Here is a 24,022-nt window from a genome sequence, read left to right as displayed (position 1 = left end):
TGGGATACATTATTCTACGGATTCTATCACTGTCTTCCTGTCCCTCTGCTGGTGCTCAGTTTTTGCCCTGTAGTCTATCAGCTATGAGCCCTGGTGATCATTGTTATTAAATGGCTGCTCTATGTCATTCATCTGCTTGGGCAGGCAGAAATTAAAGGTCTCAAGCCAGGTTCTCAAACACCAGCCTTCACATTAGGAACTGCAAACTCTGGATGTAAATAATTGCCAGTGCAATTCTGCACCAGCAGTGACTTGCAGCCACAGTTCATGTCATCCTCAACCCCGACTGCACCCACAAACCAGGTACCTACTGGATTTAAAGCTCTTAAACTGTGGGACAAAATTCCACCTGTGTTTATTTGTACCCACAATATTGCAAGTGCAAAAACACAGTCTTGATAAAGGCCAGACTGAAAAATATGGCCCCTGGCGTACTTTCCAGCCACCCTGGCCTTCTGACCAGCGTTCCTCCTCTCTCTCAAACTAGCACCACTCTCAAGACCCAGGGTCGGGTGGGAGCCATTTGTACCTGCTGCCAAATTTCCTAACGCACAGCCACTCTCATTGCTGGACAGTTTGAGCTCAGATGCATTGAGAGTAGGCAAAGGAGGTCTGAACCACCCAGGTCTCTCTGCCATGCGGTTTGAAATGCTTGCGTAATATCCCTGAGCCAGCTGATAAGGCTGACCACACACACGTCAGTCCCATTCTTCCCTATCAGCGATCTGATTCCTTCGCCCCCTACAGTGTTTGTTACCCAGCTTGTTCTGTTAATGATACAGTACCTTACTCAGGGAAGCAGCTACCAGATCTCTCTCCACATACACCTCTACCCCAATGTAACCCCGGGAGCCAAAAAATCTTACTGTGTTGTAGGTGAAACCATGTTATATCGAACTTGCTTTGATCCACTGGAGTGCACAGCCCCACCCACCGGAGCACTGCTTTACCGTGTTATATCCAAATTCGTGTTATATCGGGTCACGTTATATCGGGGTAGAGGTGTATCTTAGGGTGTGTATATATCTTTGTGAGGGGGTATCTGTATGTGTGTGCACTGGTGTCTCTCTCTGCCTGTAGCATATGTCTATGGATAGCATGTCTGTGTATGTGTGTTGTGTATGGTGTGTGTACAGCGCATGGATCTGTGTGCGGTAGTGTCTCTCTGCTTGTAGCATGTGTGTATTGTGTATGCCTGTGTGCATAGCACATGGCTCTGTGTGCTATTCACAGAGTGTATAGCTTGTGTGTGTGGCTCTGTGTACCTGTGGCTTGGGTGTCTCTCTTCCCGGTAGCATGTGTGCCTGTGGCTAGGATGTGCCTGTTGCCTTGCGAGATAGCACGTGCCTATGTGTTGTGGGGTGCGTCTGTGCGAGGCAGTGGGTTTTCTTACGTGGCTCTGTGCGGCTGGCCCCAGGTGTCTCTTCCTGCAGCATGTGCAGACAGGTCGCTTGTGGCCCAGGGCCTGTACAGCGTGTCCCTTGGCGTGGGCGTGCGGGCAGCGAATGTGGCCAGAGGACAGGTGTCCCCCAGTGGTTTGGGCCCCCTAGGTCAGAAGGGCTGGGGAAGCCTCACGCTGCCGCGCGGGGGAGAAGGAGCCAGCGAGAGCTGAGACTCATCGAATCTCAGGGTTGGAAGGGACCTCAGGAGGTATCTAGTCCAACCCCCTGCTCACAGCAGGACCAATTCCCAACTAAATCAGAGCTGAGCGGGAAAGCTCAAACCGGCAGGGGCAGGGCGTGAGCCGGGCCACGGGGAGCCCCGGGGGCCGGCCTGAGCCGGCAGCAGCCCCAGGTACCGCGGGGAGGCCGGGCAGCGCAAGGGGCGGAGCGCTGGGAGGCCGCTGGCAGCAAACTCCCCGAGCCGTCAGCTCACCACTTCCTCTGGCTGCTGCGAAACTTCTCAGGAGCCGGCGGCGGCGCCTCCGGGAGCTGCAGGTAAGCTGCTGGCGGCCGTGCCGGGGCGTGTGGACGCAGCTGCGGGGCGCTCCCCGCTCCGAGCGCGGGGTGCTCCCGGGAAGCGACTCCCCGTGGGAGCGCTCGGTCCCCGCGCACGCAGCCCGGGGGCTGACGGAGCGAGCAGTCTGGGACCCCCTTTAGCCAAGGCTCGCTCCCGGGGCTGGGCGGCCATCGCCGGGAACTAGCTAAAGCATTGTCCTGCTTTAGCTAAAGGGAAACTGAGGCACGGCAGCGGCGCTCAGGGGTTTCCCTGAGCTCCCCAGCGCCGGAACGCGGCATGCAGCCTGAGCGCCCCGCCTCGGGTCAGTAAGCAGCACTGAACCTATGCAGCAGCCAACTGTCAGCGCTGTGGTCCAGCCCATAGGGCACTGGATTGGGAGGCAGGAGAGCTGGATCTGCGACTGGCCTTGGGCACATTACTGCCCCGCTCCGTGCCTCAGTTTCCCCACCCCATTTGCTGGTCTGGTCTATTCCACTATAAAATCTTTGGGCCAGGGACTGTGTAATGGGGCCCAGAGCTCCGTTAAGGCCTCTGGCTACTACTGGCTTCCAAGTAAATAATAATAAGGTGCTGGTGCTCTGGATTCTGCACTGTTATTTGGCTGTGAGCTTGGAAGCAGCCATGCACAGCGATTCAAAAAGTGGGAGCTGCCATTCCTCAGCACTGTACTGGGAGGGTTGGGGGTAAGTTAGCTTCATTGTTAAAATGGCACATGCTGAACATTTTAGTATAGTTGCCCTTGTTTATAATGAACAGCTCTAGGGTTCCTGACTTGGTATTGCTCTGGGGCTGTCTCCACTATGAGCAGTTCAGACATAAGGGGACGCATCCTCTCCCCTCTGTGAGCTGGCCAAAAGGTCTCCTCCTAATTCCAACAGGAATGACCCTGTGTCCCCCATATCTGCCTGGGCCCTTCTCCCATTCCAGCAGCTGGAGCTCAGAGGGGTGTGGAAACTGACATGAGCTGTGAAGTAGAGTTTCTTTCTAAATTAAATTCCTTGAGTTTTAAAAGGCGAGGGGCATCTCTCCCAGAGCTCAGATGCCTTTGCCGGGAGCTGAGCCTGGTGTACCGGGAATCTTTGACCCACAGTTGTTACAAACGTTCTTCTGCCAGTCAGAGGCCCTATCTGGCCTAGCCTACCTAAAGGATGCCAGCCTGCTATCATTCAGGGATCCTAGTTCAAGACTCAACTCATACTCAGGTTCTTGGAACGTGTATCTTGACTTTAGTAAGGCTTTTGATACTGTCTTGCATGACCTTCTCCTAAAACAAACTAGGGGAACACAACCTAGATGGAGCTACTATGAGCTGGGTGCATAACTGGTTGGAAAACAGAGAGTAGCTGTCAGTGGTTCGCAGTGAAGCTGGAAGGGCATATCGCGTGGGGTGCCGGAGGGATCAGTTCTTAGTCCAGTTCTGTTCAATATCTTCATCAGTCATTTAGATAGTGGCATAGACTCAGAGAGTAAACTTATAAAGTTTACGGACGATACCAAGCAGGGAGGGGTTGCAAGTGCATTGGAGGATAGGATTAAAATTCAAAATGATCTGGCAACTGGAGAAATGGCCAGAAGTAAATAGGATTAACTTCAATAAGGACAAATGCAAAGTACTCCACCTAGGAAGGAACAATCTGTTGCACATTTCCCATTTTGGATATGACTGCCTGGGGAGGAGTACTGTGGAAAGAGATTCGGGGGTCATAATGGATCACAAGCAAAATATGAGTCAACAGTGTAACACTGTTACCAAAAAAAAAAAAAAAAAGCAAACATTCTGGGATGTATCAGCATGAGTGTTGTAAACCAGGGGTTCTCAACCAGCCCAGGAGGTACATTAACTCATCTTGATATTTGCCTAATTTTACAATAGGTTACATAAAAAGCACTGCCAAAGTCAGTACAAACTAACATTTCATACAATGTTTGAGCTATATACTATACACTGAAACATAAGTGTAATATTTATATTCCAAATGATTTATTTTATAATTATATTGTAAAAATGAGAAAGTCAGCAATTTTTCAGTAATAGTGTGCTGTGACACTTTTCTATTTTTAGGTCTGATTTCGTAAACAAGTAGTTTAAGTGAGGTGAAACTTGGGTAGGCAAGACAAGTCAGACTCCTGAAAAGGGTACAATAGTCTGGAAAGATTGAGAGCCACTGTTGTAAGCAAGATACAAGTAGTAATTCTTCCACTTTACTCCATGCTGATTAGGCCTCAACTGGAGTATTGTGTCCAGTTCTGAGAGCCACATTTCAGGAAAGATGTGGACAAACTGGTGAAAATCCAGAGAAGAGGCAACAAAAGTGATTTAAAGGCCTAGAATACATGACCTGTGAAGGAAGACTGAAAAAATTAGGTTTGTTTAGTCTGGAAAAGAGACGACTGGGGGACGGACACACATGATAACAGTTTTTAAGTACCTAAAAGGTTGTTTACAAGAAGGTGGGAGGTAAATTGTTCTCCTTAACCTCTGAGGCTAGGACAAGAAGCAATGGGCTTAAATTTCAGCAAGGGAGGTTTAGGTTGGACATTAGGAAAAACTTCCTGTCAGGATGGTTAAAAACTGCAATAAATTGCCAAGGGAGGTTGTGGAATCTCCGTCGTTGGAGATTTTTAAGAGCAGGCTAGACAAACACCTGTTAGGGTTGGTCTAGATAATACTTAGAGTGCAGGGGACTGAACTAGATGACCTCTCAAGGTCCCTTCCAGTCCTATGATTCTATGCTTCCTGGAATGATGGGGGCTGGTCACACTGTGAAGGCAAAGTGTGTCAGCCCTGCCCAAGGGGAAGAGGATGGGGATGTTTCGCTTCCATTCTGTCCCCCCGCTCAACAAAATTTCATTCCCAGTTTGCAGCACTGGTGTTCAGGGCAGAGTTTTGTGACAATGCTGGATGTGCCCAAGCCCAGGGTGCACTGGTGCTTGCATTTATGGCTAGCAGCAGTGCTGCAGAACAGATACAAAACCTTGTATTGACAAGGCCTCTGGGGCTGATCTGGGAGTAGCTTGGTGCACGGGAGAGGTGCAGCCATCTCTAAGCCAGGGTATTCATCAAGCAGAGGCAGGGCACCTCAGGCTTCCAAAAGGAGGCTGGAGAGAGACTCGAGAGGTGGGAATAGCAGGAGCAGGGCTGCCCAGCCTTCAGCGAATCTGAGTGGCTAAACACACTGCAGTGCTTTAGAGTTTTGTTGATGAAAATCTGCCTTTTCCCCCAGGGTACTGGAACATGAGTCAGAACAAGAGTTTTGCTGGGTTTCAGTTCACAGGGAGTGTCAAGATCTAGAGATGGGGCTGAGCCATACATTTTAGCTCTAATGTTGGGCGGGGGGGAAGAGGTGGCGGGCGGGTGCAGATCCCAAGACTGCTGGTTCCAGCCAATCTCTAGTTAGAACTTTTATTGTCAGTTTCACACAGACAATTCTCAGTAAGGAGTGATGCCCCACAGCTCCAAGCAATATTCAGCTAAAGCCTCCAAGATTCACAGGGCTACCACCTCAAACCTTCAAGTAACCCAGGGGAGTCCTCCCAAAGGGCTTGCAAGCTTTGGTAAAACTTACAGCAAACCCACCCAAGTTTCAGATCAGTCAGAAAGAAAAATGTAAGCAGAGGAGTCATGCCAGGTTGATTATATGGGTTTTGCACAGATCTAGCCAGAGCTCATGAGAACCATCAATTAAATATAGCCTGTGTAAATACACTGCTACCTCGATATAACGCCACCCGATATAACACAAATTCAGATATAATGTGGTAAAGCAGTGCTCCGGGGGGGCTGCGCACTCCGGTGGATCAAAGCAAGTTCAATATAACACGGTTTCACCTATAACGCGGTAAGATTTTTTGGCTCCCAAGAACAGTGTTATATTGAGGTAGAGGTGTACATGGAACCTATTCAAGTCACCAGAAAAGCTCTAACAGACTGTAGGAAGGGATGATTCCTGTACAGAGATCAGCTGGTATCAAATAGGATCATCAGTGCTTAGTAGGGCCCCACTCCTGCAATAAGCTCCATGCAGGTGAATCTCTGCTGGATTGGAGCCTCCAGGCCATGAACAGCTCAGAACACAAGTGATAAGAGACGGGAACTTAAGGCAACAGGAATAAGTGCACTAGCCGCCCACCAGAGGCTGGAGTAGATAGATACACTAGGGGATGGTATTTTATAGCATATTGTGAAGGATAAACCATCTACTAAATCTCATTTTAGAAGTTGTTTTGGACAAAGTTCATTAATAACATTACAAGCATACAAAGTCAGATAGAAACAGTATCATTTTGTTTGAAATTATTATAAAAAGGGTCAAATTGATCGTTGTTCTTTAATTTTATTTTACTATCGGTATCTACATCCACAGATTATATGTCTGGGCCTGTGCATGCTTCTATGGTTAAATTTTCAAAATAGTTTCACTTTTAACCTTGTGTTTTTAAACATTCATAACTTCCAAATCATTCACCTCTGGGGAAAAAATTATCTATGCTTGGCTTCTGTCTGATTTTTTTCAGGGAGGCAAGGGAGGGAAGTTTGATCAAAATCCCTTGAGCTGTTTGTGAGCTCTGGAAGGGCGAAAGGAACATACTATTCACCATTTCAAAAACACCCTAACCAGGCTCTCTTAGGTAATGTTACAAGAAAACCCACTGAATGTGAAACTTGCACTGACCATAAGCAATGAAACATTTCCTTAAGTCTGCAGGTATGCACTGAAAAATAGCCCCAGTACATAGGTGTGGCAAGTTAAGTCCATTTTGATCCAATCAAAGAACTTGCAAGTGTAACATCGACAGACTCCAGTTGTTGGCGGGCAGGATTGAACCAGGGACCTCTGGAGTTTAGTGCATGAGCCTCTTCAGCATGAGCTAAAAGCCAACAGGCTATAAAGCAGACTCATCTCATCTCTGCCTTAAGTGGTCTCGGTGCCACTAGATGGGACAGAACATACCCAGAACGTGTGGGTGTTACACAAGTTGTTCTGGTTAAGTCAGCAGAGCCATGTACCATGTTTAGTCTTTTAGACCTGTGCAAAGGAGAAGGGGGGAACACCACCAGATAAAAATGCTAGCACTTTGCACCAGTGTAATGGTGCAGGGCGGGGCAATAGAGGTTAACCCCTAAATTAGGCCTTGTCTATGTTAAAAAAACATGTGTCAGTGCAAGTGCATTGATCTGGACTGGTTGATATAGAGACTTTGTATGCAGCAAGCCAGGGTGTAAATCTACAGCGCTCTAGCCCACTACTTACTAACTGACCACATGAAATCTGCTAGTGCACTTTGACCTTTTAATACACAGTAGTGGGGTCCACCCGGTCAATGCACAACAAGCAAGTCCACTGTAGATTTACACCCCGGCTTGCCATGCACTAAGTCTCAGGTTTTGGCTACACTTACACTTCAAAGGGCTGCCACGGCAGCGCTTTGAAGCGCTAAGTGTAGTCAAAGCGCCAGCGCTGGGAGAAAGCTCTCCCAGCGCTGTCCGTACTCCACCTCCCTGTGGGGAATAACGTACAGCGCTGGGAGCCGCGCTCCCAGCGCTGGGGCTTTGACCACACTGGCGCTTTGCAGCGCCGCAATTTGCAGCGCTGGAGAGGGTGTGTTTTCACGCCCTGCTGCAGCGCTGCAAATTTGTAAGTGTAGCCAAGCCCTCTGAGTAGAAAAGCCCTTACGCTGGTGCAAACTCCAAATGCAGACAGGTTGTTCTGGCACAAAGTGGGATATGTAGTGTAGCTTTTTGATAAATTACCCAATTAAAGTACATAATAAGTCCCACTTTGGGGCAGTGCATCCCCCCACATCTCCATTATGGGTTTGCAGTGGTGTTAACTATATCCATGCAGTTACACCAGGGCAAAAATTATCTTAAATGTAGACAGGATCTTAAATGTATATATTTCATAGAGTCTCAGATTCCAAGGCCAGAAGAGACCATTGTGAATATCTAGACTGGCCTCCTGCATAGCACAGGCCAGAGAACTCCTCCCCCACCCAATTATTTCTAGAGCAGAGCTTTTAGAAAAACAGCCCATCTTGATGTAAAAATTGTCAGTGATGGAGAAGAATCCATGATGACACTTGGTGAATTGTTCCAGTGCAGGGCAGGGAATTGCTCAAGCCATTACCGTCTAGATTTTAAATTTTCCATTTTCTTCCCATTCCACTGCCTTAAAAACAGCCACCCACCTCTAGGACATTAAATATACAAAGTGTCAGCATTGTGAGAACAAGCACTCAAAAGTTACCATATTCCACAAGTTAAAGCCCCAGTTCTGCAAAGGAATCCAGACGAGCCTTCAAGGAGTCCTGGTGAAATGAGACATTAGAGCATGTCTTCATGGATCAATTTGTAGGATTGGGGCTTGAGGTTGCTGCAGTCCTATTAACTTGGCCACATTACACAGATGTAGTACTTTCCAGTCTTTTCCGTCTTGTTCAGTGTAAATCTCAAACTTCTTTTTTAAAATACATGTTTACTACAAAATATACAGGATGTGGCCAACTCATGTTGCCGGAACAACTTTTATAATTTTAAATTTCCTGACACTTTTAGTGCTTGACCTTGCAACCTTTACATAGTATCAATGCTAATTATTTGGGGTTTGTAGGTCCAAGCTGTCAAATGAAGATCTCTAAAATTAGATGCTTAAATCCACACTGAAGTATCTAAATAAGTGACTCCCCCCCGGTGCTGAGCACCTGCAGCTCCTGTTAAAGTTAATGTCAACAATGAGTGTCCAGAACCTTTGAAAATCAAGTCACATCCTTTATTTAGGAACCTAATTTAGACAACTAAGTTTGACAATTTATATATGAGAGACAAAACACAAACATATCCTATTGATACATCAAGTAGGTGCCTAAAGCTCTAGTTGCAGCAAATTCTTCAAGGCCAAGTTACAAAAACTTTTCTCTGACTCATTTCTACTCCATGCCTAGTGCTGTGAAAGGGTCATTATAATGCACTCATTTCTCTCTTCCATAACTGCTTTACAAGTGAACTAAGTGGCTCTCCTGAAATCAGGACTCTGATTGCATTTGCACAGTACCTGCTTGTACCATCCTCAGGTCTAATCAGTTCTGACATCCTCCCAAAAAAACTCTGACTATCCAAATGAATCAGTCTGTAGCTCCCCCTCCTATTCCAGCCCTGAGCACTCAAGACACAGCTCCTCATTCCCAACTTCAGCAACCCCTGCTCCTCCAGAGGTGGGCCTGGAGCATCAGAGGAAAGTCAGTTACATTAAAACTTCCCTACTGGTTTGAAAGGTACATAGGTGGGGATCTGTGCAACAAACTCCTTCTGGCTGCATGGGGGTGGAGACTAGTGAGGCACACCCTTCAGCAGCCTTACTGACAAGGCTGTTTGTGACTGATCTGAGCATTGCCAGCTCTAAACTGAAATTTCATAGCCAGGAATGCCAAAAAAAAATTTCAAATGATCCCCCCCAATTATTGCACTAACAATCTTCAGCTACAGAGCAAAAGGCAACAGGGGCTCTAAATAATCATTTAAAGTCAGTTGGGTGCCTCCTGTCTGGCACAGAGCTCAGAGTTGTAAATGTTAGAGACAGAAACTTTACTGCTCCACCCCTATGCCACAGCATGGATATATTGAGCAAAAAAAAGGGCTTCAGTCACTGTGCTGAATTAATTAGTGGGGGGGGGGCAGCAGCAGAGCTAGATAGCATGAATCAGTTGGGTGTCAGGCTTAACGGAGGATCAGATTGGGACCCTGACAACAAGGCCTTATGGGTGTGCAAAGAGCCCCCTACTTCCCTGGGCCAAGTACCTGCATTCCTAGTAGCTGTGTAGGGAGAGAACTTCTGCAGGCTCCACCTCCCACAATGCATCGCCAGCACGGGGGGTGGGGGCAGGGGGGAAGTGTTTTATACCTCACCAGATCCGATGCATGTTAATTCCTCTTTTGAGTAAGGGGGAGAATGAGAACCACAGTCTGGCTTGTGGTCTGCTCCTCAGGCAGCACAGCTGCACCCTGCCCCTTACTCAGGTCTTGTGGCAAGAAATTAGGGTCCACTTGGGCTAGACACTTTACACACACATTAAGAGTCACATTCAGCTATGTTTTAAAGGGAAAAGACAGCCATGACAACATTTTAAACAGCTCTGCTTTTCTGTAACCAAGTAATCATGATTTGAAAAAGAAAATTCCAACCCCCTTAAAACTTTCAAGGCAGTAAATATAAAGTGTCTCAATGCAGGAATTAAAACATACATCCTGTTTTGTCTACAATTACTTTTCTTATGGAGTAGAGTGTTATGTGAGTCTGACTTCCCGTTTATGGGTAAATGGCAATACAGCTTCACATACAGAATATCCCGACAAAAACATGATATTCTGTTTGTTTGTTTTGCAGATTGATTACTATTTTTTTCCAGTTCCACAAGGATAAAGTCAATAGGGAAATACAATCAGTTCTAAAAATTACCTTATTTACAGGAGGCTCTGGGGGTGGGTGGCTGGGGGGAGGGATGAGTGTTGGGATTCTAATATTTTAAACGAGAGGCTCTCACATTTACCCCCATGATGCCCCTGTGCAGGAAGGTGGGAATCTAGACACTCCAGTGAGACACTGTTGTCTAATAGGGCACTGGTCGGAGACAAGGGTTCTATTCCCATCTCACCCACTGGTGTGCTGGGTGACCTTGGACAAGTCGTGTCACTTTTCCTTGCCTCAGTTTGCCTATCTGTAAAATGGGGGTGTTGATACAACTCTTTTGTGAAGCACTTTGAGATCCACTGATGAAAAGTTCTATATATGAGCTAGGTATGTCATTCATTTGTTTTCCTATTTAAATAAAAAAGACTCTTTAAATAACAATAATCAAGGAGAGAGTCACCAAACTTGACTGAAGCAACATTTTGCTGCAAGTGTTCATTCCCTGTTGTAGCTTATTAATGTTATTTGTTGTTTCCATTACAGTAACCCTAGAGGTCCCAACTGAGATCACAGCCCCATTGTGTTGGGCTCTGTACATTCACAATACTGAGGGAGTCTCTGTCACGGAGTCCCCAGGTGATACTTTGGAACTGCTCCCCACAAAGCCAGTCAGGACTTTGGGAAGCCTCCTCTCCCTTGGAGCAGACTGTCTTCAGGGCAAGAAGCTCACACGGCTTCACCTTCCTGGGTCTGACCTTGAAGCATTCAGCATATGCTCCTCTGTCCGCTTCCCACAGCGAGTCCGCCCAGGCGGGGTCCTGGGGAAGCCAGAGGGTCCTGCACGCACCCCCACTTCGCAGTCAGACGTGACTCTTAGCCAGCCAGTAAAACAGAGGTTTATTAGATGACAGGAACATGGTCTAAAACAGAGCTTGTAGGTACAGAGAATGGGACCCATCAGCCGGGTCCATTCTGGGGCCCAGCGAGCCAGACAATCCCATCTGCTCTCACTTCCTGTCCCTAGCCAGCTCCAAACTCAAACCCCCTCCAGCCCCCTCCTTCTCTGCTGAGTTCCTTTCCAGGGCCAGGAGGTCACCTGACCTCTTTGTTCTCCCACACCTTTAGCATCCCCTTGCAGGGGGGGAAGGGCCCGGGCCATTAGTTGCCAGGAGACAGAGTGTCAGCCAGAAACTGAGGTACCCACACAGTATTCAGAGGAAACATTAAGAACAGTCCCACTTCATCACAGTCTCTTCCTCTAGATTTTGGCCCACTGAATTAAATCCAGCTCCTGCCATTTAGGCCTTCACCCTGAAGCAATGGTTCTCAGGTGCACTCCTACAGTTAGGCCCGTAAAGGGTGCACCAGAATCCACAAGTGTACCTTGGGTCTATGCCAGACAGGTACATAAATCCAGATCTGTTTTTTCCATCACCAGGGGCTACTCCCACAGTCCATCCCCAGTAGCCCAGAAATCTAGGGGCGGGGATCTTCACCCAGTTCCAAGTGAGCGAACAGACAGAAGGCAGCTTCATTTGTAACTGCCAGAGGGAAATTCCAGGCTAGATATTTTTGCCCTCCCTTCCTCAGCACCCCATATATGGTAGTTTTCCTCTATAGTCTCCTTCTTACCTTGGGCGAGGTGTGGGCTGTGATGGAGTGTGCTGTGTACACACGTGTGCTGGTATGTATGGCACACACACGCACCAGGCCCCGCATGTGTGGGGAGGCATGCAGTATGCAGGTTTTGGCCAGATTGGTCCCCTCTACAGAACTTAGTAACTGGGGTTGCCCTGTTGCGATCCAGCTGGCTTTTGCCAATAACCCATAGGCGTTGGAAGGCAAGTGGGGACATTTCATGCCCTGCGGGGACACATGGACGGATACAGGCATCTAGTTCCTCTCAGCCTTGCCAGCCATTCCAGTTGTGACGCTCTGTCTTGGTGCTGGAGGGAAACCCTCCCCCAAGCTCTTTGGGGCTGAGGCAGCTCCACTTTACCACCACCCTGCATTGCCAGGTGGTGACACTTCCCTCCTGATGGGAGGGTCCCACAGTAAGATGCAAACATCGGGCATGACAAGTTTGTCCCAAAGGCTGCCCTCGGCAGGATTGTGTCACAGTAAAAGCTCCTTCTGGCTGGAATGCAGGAAGGAGGAGGAGTGGTGGCTGTGATGGTGTAATCTGTCTGACTGTTGCTAAGGAGGCTGTAGTCACTGCACTTGGCAGCCCTCGAGGCTGGAAACCGGGGGAGTAGTTGGACACCAGCCTGGTTTGCCTTCTTTTTTTCAAATCCTGCTCTACCCACTGCATGCTGTTTAACCCCTAGTTGATGTGCCGTGATGCTGTCCACACTCTATATATCGCTGCTTGCAGCATAAAGGATCCAGCCCCACTGTGACAAGGGGCTAAGATCATTGTCTGTGGACAAATGAAGGCCATTTGTGTATTTGTTAGTCCATCCAGCCACAGGTGCCCACAGACACTTGGTCTGCTTGGCTAGGGTACATGGGGTCACCTGTTGATTTGGGAAATGCTGCTCCTGAACGCTTCCAGAAGTGACATTGCTAAGCCAGCCAATCACATTGTGCAAGGCAGTGATGCACTTGCTCCTGGAGGCAATAATAGCTTTCTGTGTGCCAAGGCATGGCACCAGGTCAGGTGGCCTCATGCGCTATAGAGCCTAAAGAGAGAGAGAGTTTTCAGTGTAGCCCATCTTAAAACATTAATGAATTAAACCTCATGATCCCCTTGTGGGGTAGAGAAGTAGCACTATCCCCCCATGTTACAGGTGGGGAAACTGAGGCACGGAGCAAGTGACTTGCCTAAGGTCACAGAGCACTCAGTGGCAGAGGTGGGGACAGAACCCAGATCTCCTGGCTGCCAGGCCTGTGCCACCAGATCATTCTCCCCAAAAATCTCTCCCCCCTAGTTTTTTGGCATTTCTGCTTCTGACTCCAGCCACATCGAGGCTTTGCAGAGTCACGTGCAAATAAAGCCCTGTGGTTCAAACATGAATGTGCTTAGCAAAATTATGTGTTCACCACATGCGGATCGGGTTTGGGTTGGCATCACATAATGCACCTGCTCCCAGGGACCACTCAAAATGCAAGCAAGTAGGGTCAGGAGAGTGCAAACGCCCTTCCACCCATGTTGTTTTGTGCCATGGCACGGGTTCTCCTGCTGCTGAAATACACAGGCAGAGGGCACCACCTCAGAGAGCCAACTCTGCACCAGAACAGTGACATGGGGCTTGGGGCCAGGATTCAGTGTCAATGATATTCAGCCAGGGCCAAAGCATCACAGAGCATTTGTGTTTGTATGTGCATGCAGTTAAAGGGGGTAGTTTGCCTAGGCTGACATGGGTCATGAGGAGGCCAGAATCAAGGGACACTACCCAGAAGAATTAATGCCCATCACAGACGCTAGCCTGCTACAGATATAAATTATAACCAACTGCTCCTTTCCTCTTTAGGGCCTTAGGAGTTACACTGTTTGAGTGGGACAGATTGTCAGAAAAGCAGCCTGGTTGTCCACTGGGTGCTGAGTAGAGCTGGCTGCAATTTTTCATTCAGAATTTTTTTGACACAAAACATAAAACAAAAAGTTATTTTTAATAAAAAAAAATTGTGTTTTGTCAAAGCAAAAATGTTTGCCAGAATTGTCTATTTCTGATTAAATAAGGGTAGGGGATGTTGTTGAAATACTAAAACTGTTTCAGTTTTTTGGCAACCAAACTCCAAAAATATTTCTGTCATTTTAAAAAAAAAAAGGCTCTTCAAAAAGTTTTGGTTTTTGGCATGTTTCTGTTTTGGCTGCTGAAAATGGATTTTTTTTTTTAAAACCCAACCACCACCCAAAAAAAAAAAGTAGAAAATTTAGATTAAAAGAATAAAAAGTTTGTTTTCATCATAATCTGTTGTTTTCATTGTTAAAAAAATCAAAACCATTTCCCATGCAGCTGTAATGCTGCAGTGTTTAGAAAATTCAGCTGTAAGTGTCCCAGTGGGAGCAGCTAAGTGCTGAGCACTTTGGAAAAATCTGTCCCTTGTTTTGGTGTTTAAATAAGACCTGAGCTCTTTTGAAAAATCTAGCTTCCTCAGTGGGTGCTGAGCCCTTGAGAATTTCTCTCTTGGTTTTCTGTGATTCAGCACAAGAGACATGGCCAGGGATGCATCATGGATCTGGATTCCAGACAATGCTTAATGTCCTGGGGCAGAATTTCTAATGGCAGACGTCTTCATTCGCTTTCAGGCCACGCAACGCACCATGCTGCTGTGGTAGTGCAAAATGGCAGGTCTGACTCGGTGGAGAGTAGGATGTCACTGCAGGCGGAGGGTAGCAAAGGACTGGCCAGGGTGCACACATGGCCTAAGCTGTAGTGAACAGCCCAATTTTAGGCAGACAAAGATGCTCTGTGGCAGATTAACACCTTCTGCAAGGGTGTCACAACCTCCCTGTGGCCAGGCAGGTCAGTGAAAGACTATGAATGGAGAACATAGATGTTGAGTTACTGTTTAGAAAAAGAGACCAGGTTTGCTGTTCATTAAAACAGAGGATGTGACTGCAAATCCAGAGCCCTAGGCAAGTAGCAGCATCCATCCACTAACCAGATGTTAGGCCCACTGGCCAGATGTACTAGCCAGCACCACAGACACAAGCAAGAGGGTAAAACCTTGGGTATCTTTGCTTGTGAGAGATACAGAAAGGGTAAGACAGCAATAAATGCCACCCACAACGGGAAAACAGCAATACAAACATGGGTCCTTTAATAAACTAGAGTCCCTGGTGATCCCCAAAATGAACACACCGCAGCAGACCTCTCCCATAGTTTAGTAGTTGTAGAACACAAGTGGAGTCCAGATAACCAGATTCTGTCTCTGCCACACAGTGTGTGTGAGCGAGGTCTGATTGTCAGAGGAGGAGAACAAGTACAACCCCCCACTGAAGCCTCTGAAGTTAAGTGTGGGTGTGTTTAAGACATCCATGGTTGAAAGATATGGACCGTCCCCTCTCTGTCTCAGTTTCCTCTTTCTGTAAAACAGGTGTTCCAATACTCACCCTACCTCCCAGAGAGGCTGTGGGACTTGAGTTGTTAATGCAGGCCAAGCCCTTAAATAAATAACAATACTTAGCTCATATAGCAGCTCTTCAGCCAGAGATCTCAAAGCACCTTGTAATCCTTGAGTGGAAAACACTCGGTAAGCACGAGGTTCGATTTATTAGCCTGTAAGTCACCTGCCAGTTCTCCTAGCAGCTATCTGACCACAATCCCAGCATCATCCTTAACCTGGTCACCTCTGTGGAGAATCAAAGCCTCCCGAGGCACCGCCTTTTCAGACAGCTCAAACCCATAAGGCAGGGGTTCTCAAACTTTTTTTTGCTGGGACCCTCCTTAAAAAAAAAAAAATTTCAAGCTGTGGTGACCCTCTCCCATACCGTGCTACTCTTACTTCTGCACTGCTACTGGAGCTGGGTGCCCTGCCACCAGATGCTGCTCTTGCTCCTCCCCCGCCCCTTCCACAATAGTCTTGTGATCCCCTTTTGGGTCAGGACCCCCAGTTTGAGAAACACTGCCATAAGGGCATTACCTTATACAGCCCCTCAAAGGGCTTTGTTAGGTCTCTGGGCAGGCTGAGTGTGAACCCAAGAAGTGGAGCCAGCCCTCTGACCTTGCCCCAGGAAAAGGTAAGCTTTCCTGAGGGAACCTGCAGGTCAGCAGAACCTTGCCCTCTCCCCCAGGGAAGGAAACCTTACACAAGGCCACAAAAATGCTGCTCTTTCTCCTCCACAACCCCGCCCACTTCTTGCAACAATTGCTAGACGAGTCACGGTGGCTGCATCATCTGTCAAACTCTGCCCTGGGTCAAAGAGACGCACTCATCCCACCGCATTTTCTGCCACTCTTCATTAAGTGACTTGAGCCCTGGCTAAAAGATGCCTCTCTGATATTCCAGGAGACTGAGGTCCTCTGTTAATGTAGCCGCAAGGGCATGCTTCTCCCACCTACTTACCTACCTCCAGACACACTCCAATGCCCACTGAGGTCCATAGAAAGACTCCCACTGATTTCAGTGGGTGTTAGATCAGGCCACGTGCACCTCAGGCCATGACCTGCTGGGCTCACTTTGAATTGGGAAAAGAATTGTGTCTACAGCTCTGCTGAGCCTGCCCACCACAGCCAGTTATAGGGGCTGTGACCCAGACACCTAACCACCATGGCTGGGTAGATGTTACTACCCTCCCTCAGACAGCCAAACAGGCATCGGTCAGTAGCAATGTTCAGTCACCACCAATCTAGACCCGAACCAGTGAGCTGGTGATTAAAGGCTTTGTATCCCATCCAAGCCCACCAGGAGCCCAGCTACTGTCTGTCAGCTCTAGTCTGAGAAGCCTTCCATAGAGCTGGCTACTTGCCAAGTTAGACCAAGTAGGACAGCACTAAACTAGCAGTGGGACAAGGGGTAATAAATAATAAAATAAACCCCACAATTCCCTAGGCACATTGGGGGATGGGACCATATTTACCTGCCCGCCACACACACACACATTCTGAGCAAATGTACCCTTGATTGAGAACCACTGGTCTGTGTCCCCATGGGGGTACGCATTGGTCTTCCAAAAGCAGCAAAGAGTCTTGTGGCACCTTATAGACTAACAGATGTATTGGAGCATGAGCTTTCGTGGGTGAATACCCACTTCGTCGGATGCATGCACCCACGAAAGCTCATGCTCCAAAATGTCTGTTAGTCTATAAGGTGCCACAAGACTCTTTGCTGCTTTTACAGATCCAGATTAGCACAGCTACCCCTCTGATAATTGGTCTTCCAGGGGGTACATCAACTCATCTAGATATTTGCCTAGTTTTACAACAAGCTACATAAAAATCCATAGTGAAGTCAGTACAAAGTAAAATTTCATACAATGACTTGTTTGTACTGCTCTATATACTATACACTGAAATGTAAGTACAATAGTTATATTCCATTTGATATATTTTATAATTATATTGTAAAAATGAGAAAGTCAGCAACTTTTCAGTAACAATGTGCTGTGACACTTTTCTATTTTTATGTCTGATTTTGTCAGCAAGTAGTTTTTAAATGAGGTGTAACTTGGGGGTAGGCAAGACAAATCAGACTCCAGGAAGGGATACAGTAGTCTGGAAAGGTGGAGAGCCACTGAAATAGATGATTTTTTGGTTTGGTGGCCAAACCAGGAAATCCACACACAAAAGTTCGGTTAGTTTTGAACCAAAATTGAATTTTTTTGATTTCTCTCACCAAAACGAAAAACCAACATTTTGTTTGGATCAAATGAAACTATTCAAATGTTGATTCAAACTCACATTTTCAGAACAAAATGTTGAAACGCTTCATTTAAAAAAAAAAAAGTTGAAACTAAGTGTGTTAACATTTCCCCCCCCCAAAAAAATTCAGGTGTTTTTCCAGCCAAAGCTATTCGCTTAATTCAACTCAAATTTGTTAAGCGTTTCGGTTTCCCGGAAAATGCATTTTTCAGTAAATAGTAAATTCACCCCCCCAAAAAAAAATTAGTCCGGCTTAACTGCTGGGACCTCAGGGACTAATCAGGGTGAAGACACAACCCCTGTGGAATCACTTGAAAGCAGGCCTTGTGGATTCATTGACAACTTGGCCATCGCCCATACGAAACATGAGGGTAATGACTAAAGGTAAGAGTTGGACCAGGAGAGGCAGGAGCAATTTAGCAAGCTGACAAGAAGGAAAAGTGGTCTGGGCCGCTGCCAAGAATGCAGTGCTCTGCTGGTTACATGCACAGCTAGGGGAATGCCATTGTTACGTCAACCTTTGTTGAAACTTGTGGGAGGCGAACCATTATCCACCGTACAAGAAACCTCGACTGTGAGAAACACTCGGTTAAAAAATAAAACTGAGGGCTGCAGGGAGTGGCTGGCTTGGGGGGATGAGCAGTGGGCTACAGAGCCTTTAACTTCAGAGTCACAAGTTGAAATCTAGCGCTGGTCTGCACAGGCTGAGCAATGTTACCATCTAAATGCTGTAGGTGTGTGTACACTGCAATCCAAGCGATAATTGCAGCTCAGGGAGGCAAATCCCTGCTAGGTTTACCCACACTAGAACAGCTAAAAAATAGCAGTATAGATGCTGTGCAAGCCCGCTGGAACCCTGGCTGTGTACTTACATTGCCAGCCTGTGCCACCACTTCTACGCTGCTGGTTTTAGCCACCTTTCTACCCAACCTGCAATCACACCTTCGACTGCAGCACAGACGAACCCTGTGTAGTAGTCTGTATGCTGGAGGGGTCAGCCCACTTTCTGGTCTCATTACGGAAGCCACCATCACAGTCCTGGCCAGAGGTGAACTGCCAAGTGCACCATGTAGGCTGCACTCAAAGCTCACCAGAAGCGGCAGTCATGGAAAGACTAGAGACTCCCAGCTAAAGCCTCACCAACGTCTACCCCAAGTGCAAGGCACACTTCCTCGACCTGCCTTCTCCCGCCTCAACGCAGAGCTGCATGCACTTAAAAAAACCCTACCCAAACAAACACTGCACCGCACGCACACAGTTCTCTGTTGGCGAAAGGAGGAGAAAGAGAATGATCCACACATAACAAACATGAGTCATGTCACATAATGCATGACTGGAAGATGCTCAGACACTACCGTGTTGGGGGCAGCATAGGAACCTGAATAGAATAGAACTGGCACCCTGCGCTAAATTTCCTTTGCAAGAGGTCATTGTAAAAGCAAGTGAAGAATCAGTTTAAAAGTGTCCCTCCCCATCTGCATTGTCTACCATCACTTCACTATTTCAGTTTGTTTTTCCAGCCGCGGACACATTTTCTTAGGGAGCAGTGGCCCATATAGACGTACAGCCCAGTAGTCAAGGTAGGAATGAGCAAGCCTCAAAAGGTCTCAAGAGTCGGTCCAGATAAAGCACTCACACATTTGGATAACTATCTTATCCTATCCAGGAGGGAAACCTCATGAGACCAGCCTCTCTCATGTATTTCACTGCTTCTGGTCTCCAGGGGAACCCAGAAGCACAGAGCTCTGTTCAAAGTAGTTTGAATTTATTAGATATTCTTATTAATTCTTATTAGAGCTGAGCCCATAACAAAAGCCCAGACCCAAACACTCCCCAAACTCTGGAAATTCCCATATACAAACATAGTGTCTCTAGTGCTTATTGTATTCAAAGCAATACATCCACCTGCAGCTGAGACCCTACGCTGCCATGCCAGAGGCAGGAGTTTGATGCCTGACTCTGGTCCCATTCAGCCTGACCCAGAAGGGGTATGGGAATATAGTGCAAGAAGCACTTTCAGTCTATAGGAGGACGGGATCCCTGGGCTTACTTTGCCAAAGTCCTGTCGTTCAGCAGAAGAACAGCCTAGGCAGTGTAAGCCAGCCCCCTCAGAACTCGAGCCCTTCGGGGAACTTAGTAGTTTTAGGAAGACAGCTACAGTATTAGGTTTACACTGTTGCTGCAGCCAGTGGGGAATTCTTTGGGAACCTGGACCACAGCAGGTTTGCTGGAGGCTCCTCAGCATTGCTGGGCGGAAGGTCTGCGTGATTCAGCCCACAGACCAAGCATCCTGAACCATTGCCCTTTTGGGAGCTGCAAACTCATCTCTGAAGCTGGCTGAGTGCTCACCGGGCTGGCAGGCCCCATGGGGAGCGTTCAAGCTTTGTTGATCAAACGTGGATTTCAGGGCAGCCTCCTGATTTCCTGTTGTTTCCTCTGTCTTCACAGGCACTGACCAGAGCTGCTGCTGGGTTACATTTGCCTTCCCTCAGGACTGAACGCCCAGCAAGGGGACTGCACCAGCCGCAGGTGGGGAGAACGGGTGTCCAGCCAGCCAACTGCCATGGAGCGGGTCAGCTCCTTCTTCGACTCACTCTGGAATCTCATTCGCGCCAAGCACCAGGAGGGCATCTTCAACACTGTCTGCCTGGTCGTGCTGTTGGGGCTGCCCTTCCTCGTCCTCCTCATCGTCCTCGTCATCTGCTGTCACTGCTGCTTCTGTAGACGGCGGGGCAAAGGCAGCAGCAGCGGCAGCAGCAGCAACGGGCAGGTCCCAGCAGAGAGGAACAAAAAGAGGAAGAAGAAGAAGAAGGGTGAAGAGGACCTGTGGATCTCGGCTCAGCCCAAGCTGCTCCTGCTGGACAAGACACCATCACTGCCCGTCTAGTCGGAGGCATGGAGCAAAGACCCTCCTCCCAGTGAGACCTTCTGGCCATGTGCCGCAAGGAGCTGCTGTGATGGCTCCATCTCCTTTGATAATGACTTTAAAACCGGGACTTTCAGGACAAGCCAAACAACTAGTGAGATCACGAAGACATCACTAGAGGGCACACAGTCCAGCATATCTTTACATGCACAGCCAGCATTGCACTAGGCAGCGTCCTTCAGGACACACACATCCATGTGCACAAGGACATGCGTGCACCCACACGTACCAGCATTCATGCAGCTATGAGCACATGGATATTCACCTTCATGTGCACAACATACCTGCACTCCCATGCAAACACGCCCAATGTCACGTGCACAAAGCCACGCGTGCCTAGTGACGTGCACCCTGATGGGCACATGTACACAAGAACATACACACGTGCACTTGAAAACGAACCCACCCTGGCACTCCTCTGCACAGAGATGAGCACAAGGTTACAGCACAGTGAAAAGGGTTTTCCTTCACACCCTGGCAAGCTATTGCTTCACAGCTCCTGAAGACACAGGTATCCAGCCCACTGCCAGAGCTTCCCATGGGGCTTCCTAATCCAGCCCTGCCTTACAGACCAAAAGATGCTCCCTCAAGGCAGCAAAGCAGCCGCCCCTACTGCTGGCAGCCATCCCCAGAGCAGAGGATGGCAAGAACAGATCAAACATGGCACAGTAAGGGACTGAAACTTTTGCACTGGCACTACAAAGCCCGTCTAAGACTGGCCTCAGTGCAGACTGGTCCTTTGGCAGCTCATTCTGCTGCAGGGAAGGTGGCTTCATTTCTGTACTGCAGTGAGAGAGGAGACTCCAGCTGATGCCGCACAGAAGCTTGGTTCCAGCATTAGAGTTATTTATTTAATGACTACTAGAAAGGGTTCATTCGTGGACCAAAGGACCATGTATACTATTTGGGCCCCGGAACATTGACTCCATGCAATAACTTAGGCCATGGACCCCCCAGCGCTCTAGACACACACGCAGCCAGAGCCACACTCCCCCAGACACACAGACATGCCCATGTAGCACACCCAGACAGTGGTACACACAAATGGGAACACACTGGTGGGGAGTAGCTCCTGCCATCCAGCTGTGCCGCTGGTCCAGGGAGCCTTTCAAGGGCAGCTGGCTCTGGAATACAACACAAAGACATAGAAGCAGGCCTGAATCCAGATACACTTCATACCTCCTGCCCACCAAAGCTTCCCTCCCTCCCTGCCCAGCCCTAAGAGAGATTGTCCCAGACAGAACCCCCACACACACATTTCACAGATGTGTCTTCCTCCCACTCCTGAGACCTTCCTCTTCTTCTCCTCAAGCAAGGCAGCTCATCCCATCCCTGCAGGTAGCCAGTCAGCAGGCCACAACCATCTGTGCCCCCTGTCCATCTCTGACCCCACCCATGCCCTTTTTGATAGCAAAGTCTATTTCCCAGGGGTCCTGCCTGACTCCTCCCCCTCCATGCACTATTGCAGTTATCATCAAGGCTTATTTAAGTCTCATTTACATGGTTTGCAAATAAACAGAGTGGGTGGACACCTCGTCTCATCTGCTCTTTCCAACAAGCCAGTGCAAGAGACAAATATTTTTGCTCTAAAGGCTCTGCTGGGAACATTCTGCTTTAGTTTATTTTTAGCCTCCAGAGCAGACTGCCCAGACAGTTCAGGGAAACACACAAACCCATCCGGACCAGCCCTGGCGGAGCGTGCCAAACGGCACAGCCTCCAGCATGGCAGACTCTGGTGTGGTGACCTCATCTGCAGCAGGGTGTCTCACCCACCCTCCACTAGAAGAGCTCTTTGCCTCTAGGATACCCTTCTGCTAGAGTATGCAGGCAGCAGGGAGAGCTGGCCTGGGGCTTACAGAATTAGCCACTTCTGCTGTGCCCTCAAAGTGCATCCCAGTTTGTCCAGCTTTGTGACATCATTTCATGGGGTTTGGCCCTCACTCAGCTATGTTGTTCAGAGCCTCAACCCCAGACTCCTCCTCACTCAGGCCCTTAAGTAGATGCCATTCAGCTCCTTCATTCACTTCATCTCCATTAAAAAAACAGGGACCCCCAATTTCAAGGCTGAGAGGATAAGAGTCAGATTTAAGCTTAAACAGCCTTAAGGGAAGCCTGATTCTAGATACCAACTCTCCTTAAACATCTCTGGCTCCCCCATTGCCCCAACTTCTGCTCTGGGATATTCAATTATTTCTCTTTCCATTTATAAAATGATGTAATTTTATAATCTCTCTCTCTCACTCACACACACACACACACACACACACACAGTGTAGGTCAAAGCTAGAGGAAAACATAACTGGAGCTGCAAGTACTTACTGGCTGGCAGAGAGGAGAATATAGCTAGTCATGACATGGCTACCTTAGGGCTACAAATGTTTTGCTCTGCCATAGTTAAAAGACTCAGAAAAATGTTTCCTGTGAGGGCGCTCAACCCTGTCAGGACCAGAAAGTCAAAGGAAAGGGCCATGTCTGCATATCAGCACTCTGGCACGGGCCCAAACCATTAAATCCAAACACGCCCAAACTTTGGGGAAGTTCAAACCCTACCCAAACGTTACAGCCCTGAGCCATCTCTTTAATGGACTGAACCCACCAGCCCAGAACTCCAGCTCCCGATGACTTGGCCCCATCTCTACCCATCACATACAGTCAAAAGAGCAAAGCTTAGGAAGCTGCTTGTATGAGAGCCATCGTCTTGGCCAATACCAGGTATTGAACCAGCACTTCCAGAACTGAAAGCAAGAGCATCTGGAGCTGGAGCTGCAGAAGAACCATGTCCTCTATGGGTCTGTGTGACACACGCTAACCAGCAGGTTCCATCTGCACAGCCAATGACAAGGCAGTGTCTGATGCATGCTCAGTACACCCTGATAAGGCCCACCTGGGCTCAGGTTCCTCCAGCTAGCTCTGCTCTGCCACTGTGGAGAACAGCCTCTGCCTTGCAAGCAGTTCTTCATGTGCATGGATCTGGATTTCAGCATCGGCCTCTTCTGCACAGTTCATGCTCAAGAAAAATTTTAAAATAAAACTTTTTTTTTTCGAAACTCCTGAGAGTGGTTTTGTCTCCAGATCTCAGCCATTTCTTTGTTTGGGGAAATCTTTTTACACCATCTCACTGGCCTTGGATGAGACCTTTGTTGACATCAGTCGAGAGGAATGCTGAAGGGCACCTCTTTTCAGCCAGTCACAGATAAATTATTCTTAAAAGGGCAGTTTCCAATTAGTAATGTTCAATGTGTCTCCTTGCTAATGAGTGCAGGCAAATCTCTCTTGGCAGGAAAAAAAGTGGGAGGAGGAAGAGTTATGCTTCTGCTCTGTATGAGTTGGGATGCACGCAATATTTTCCTTCGTGGGGTTCAGTCGATCTTAGTTCCAGTCTGGTTTAGGTCACAAGTGAGGAAAGCTTAATGGCGCTCATCCAG

General features: G+C 48.0%; 1 protein-coding gene across 2 annotated transcripts; it reads left to right on the top strand.

The window, feature by feature from the left end:
• Nucleotides 1-1,809: 1,809 nt before the first annotated feature.
• On the top strand, nt 1,810-23,644 carry KIAA0040 (KIAA0040 ortholog). Of its 2 annotated transcripts, none has more exons than XM_039483712.1 (2): nt 1,810-1,937; nt 20,120-23,644. In XM_039483712.1, exon 2 carries the CDS (start codon nt 20,235-20,237, stop codon nt 20,556-20,558), a length of 324 nt encoding a protein of 107 aa, XP_039339646.1. In that variant the 5' UTR covers nt 1,810-1,937; nt 20,120-20,234; the 3' UTR covers nt 20,559-23,644. The 2 variants fall into 2 exon arrangements, with proteins under 2 accessions (XP_039339646.1, XP_039339647.1); XM_039483713.1 differs by lacking the exon at nt 1,810-1,937 and adding an exon at nt 6,574-6,588.
• The last annotated feature ends 378 nt before the right edge of the window (nt 23,645-24,022 follow it).

The sequence above is a fragment of the Mauremys reevesii genome, linkage group 8 (assembly GCF_016161935.1).
Source record: "Mauremys reevesii isolate NIE-2019 linkage group 8, ASM1616193v1, whole genome shotgun sequence".
NCBI lineage: Eukaryota > Metazoa > Chordata > Testudines > Geoemydidae > Mauremys > Mauremys reevesii.
This window is presented reverse-complemented; position numbering and strand designations above follow the sequence as displayed.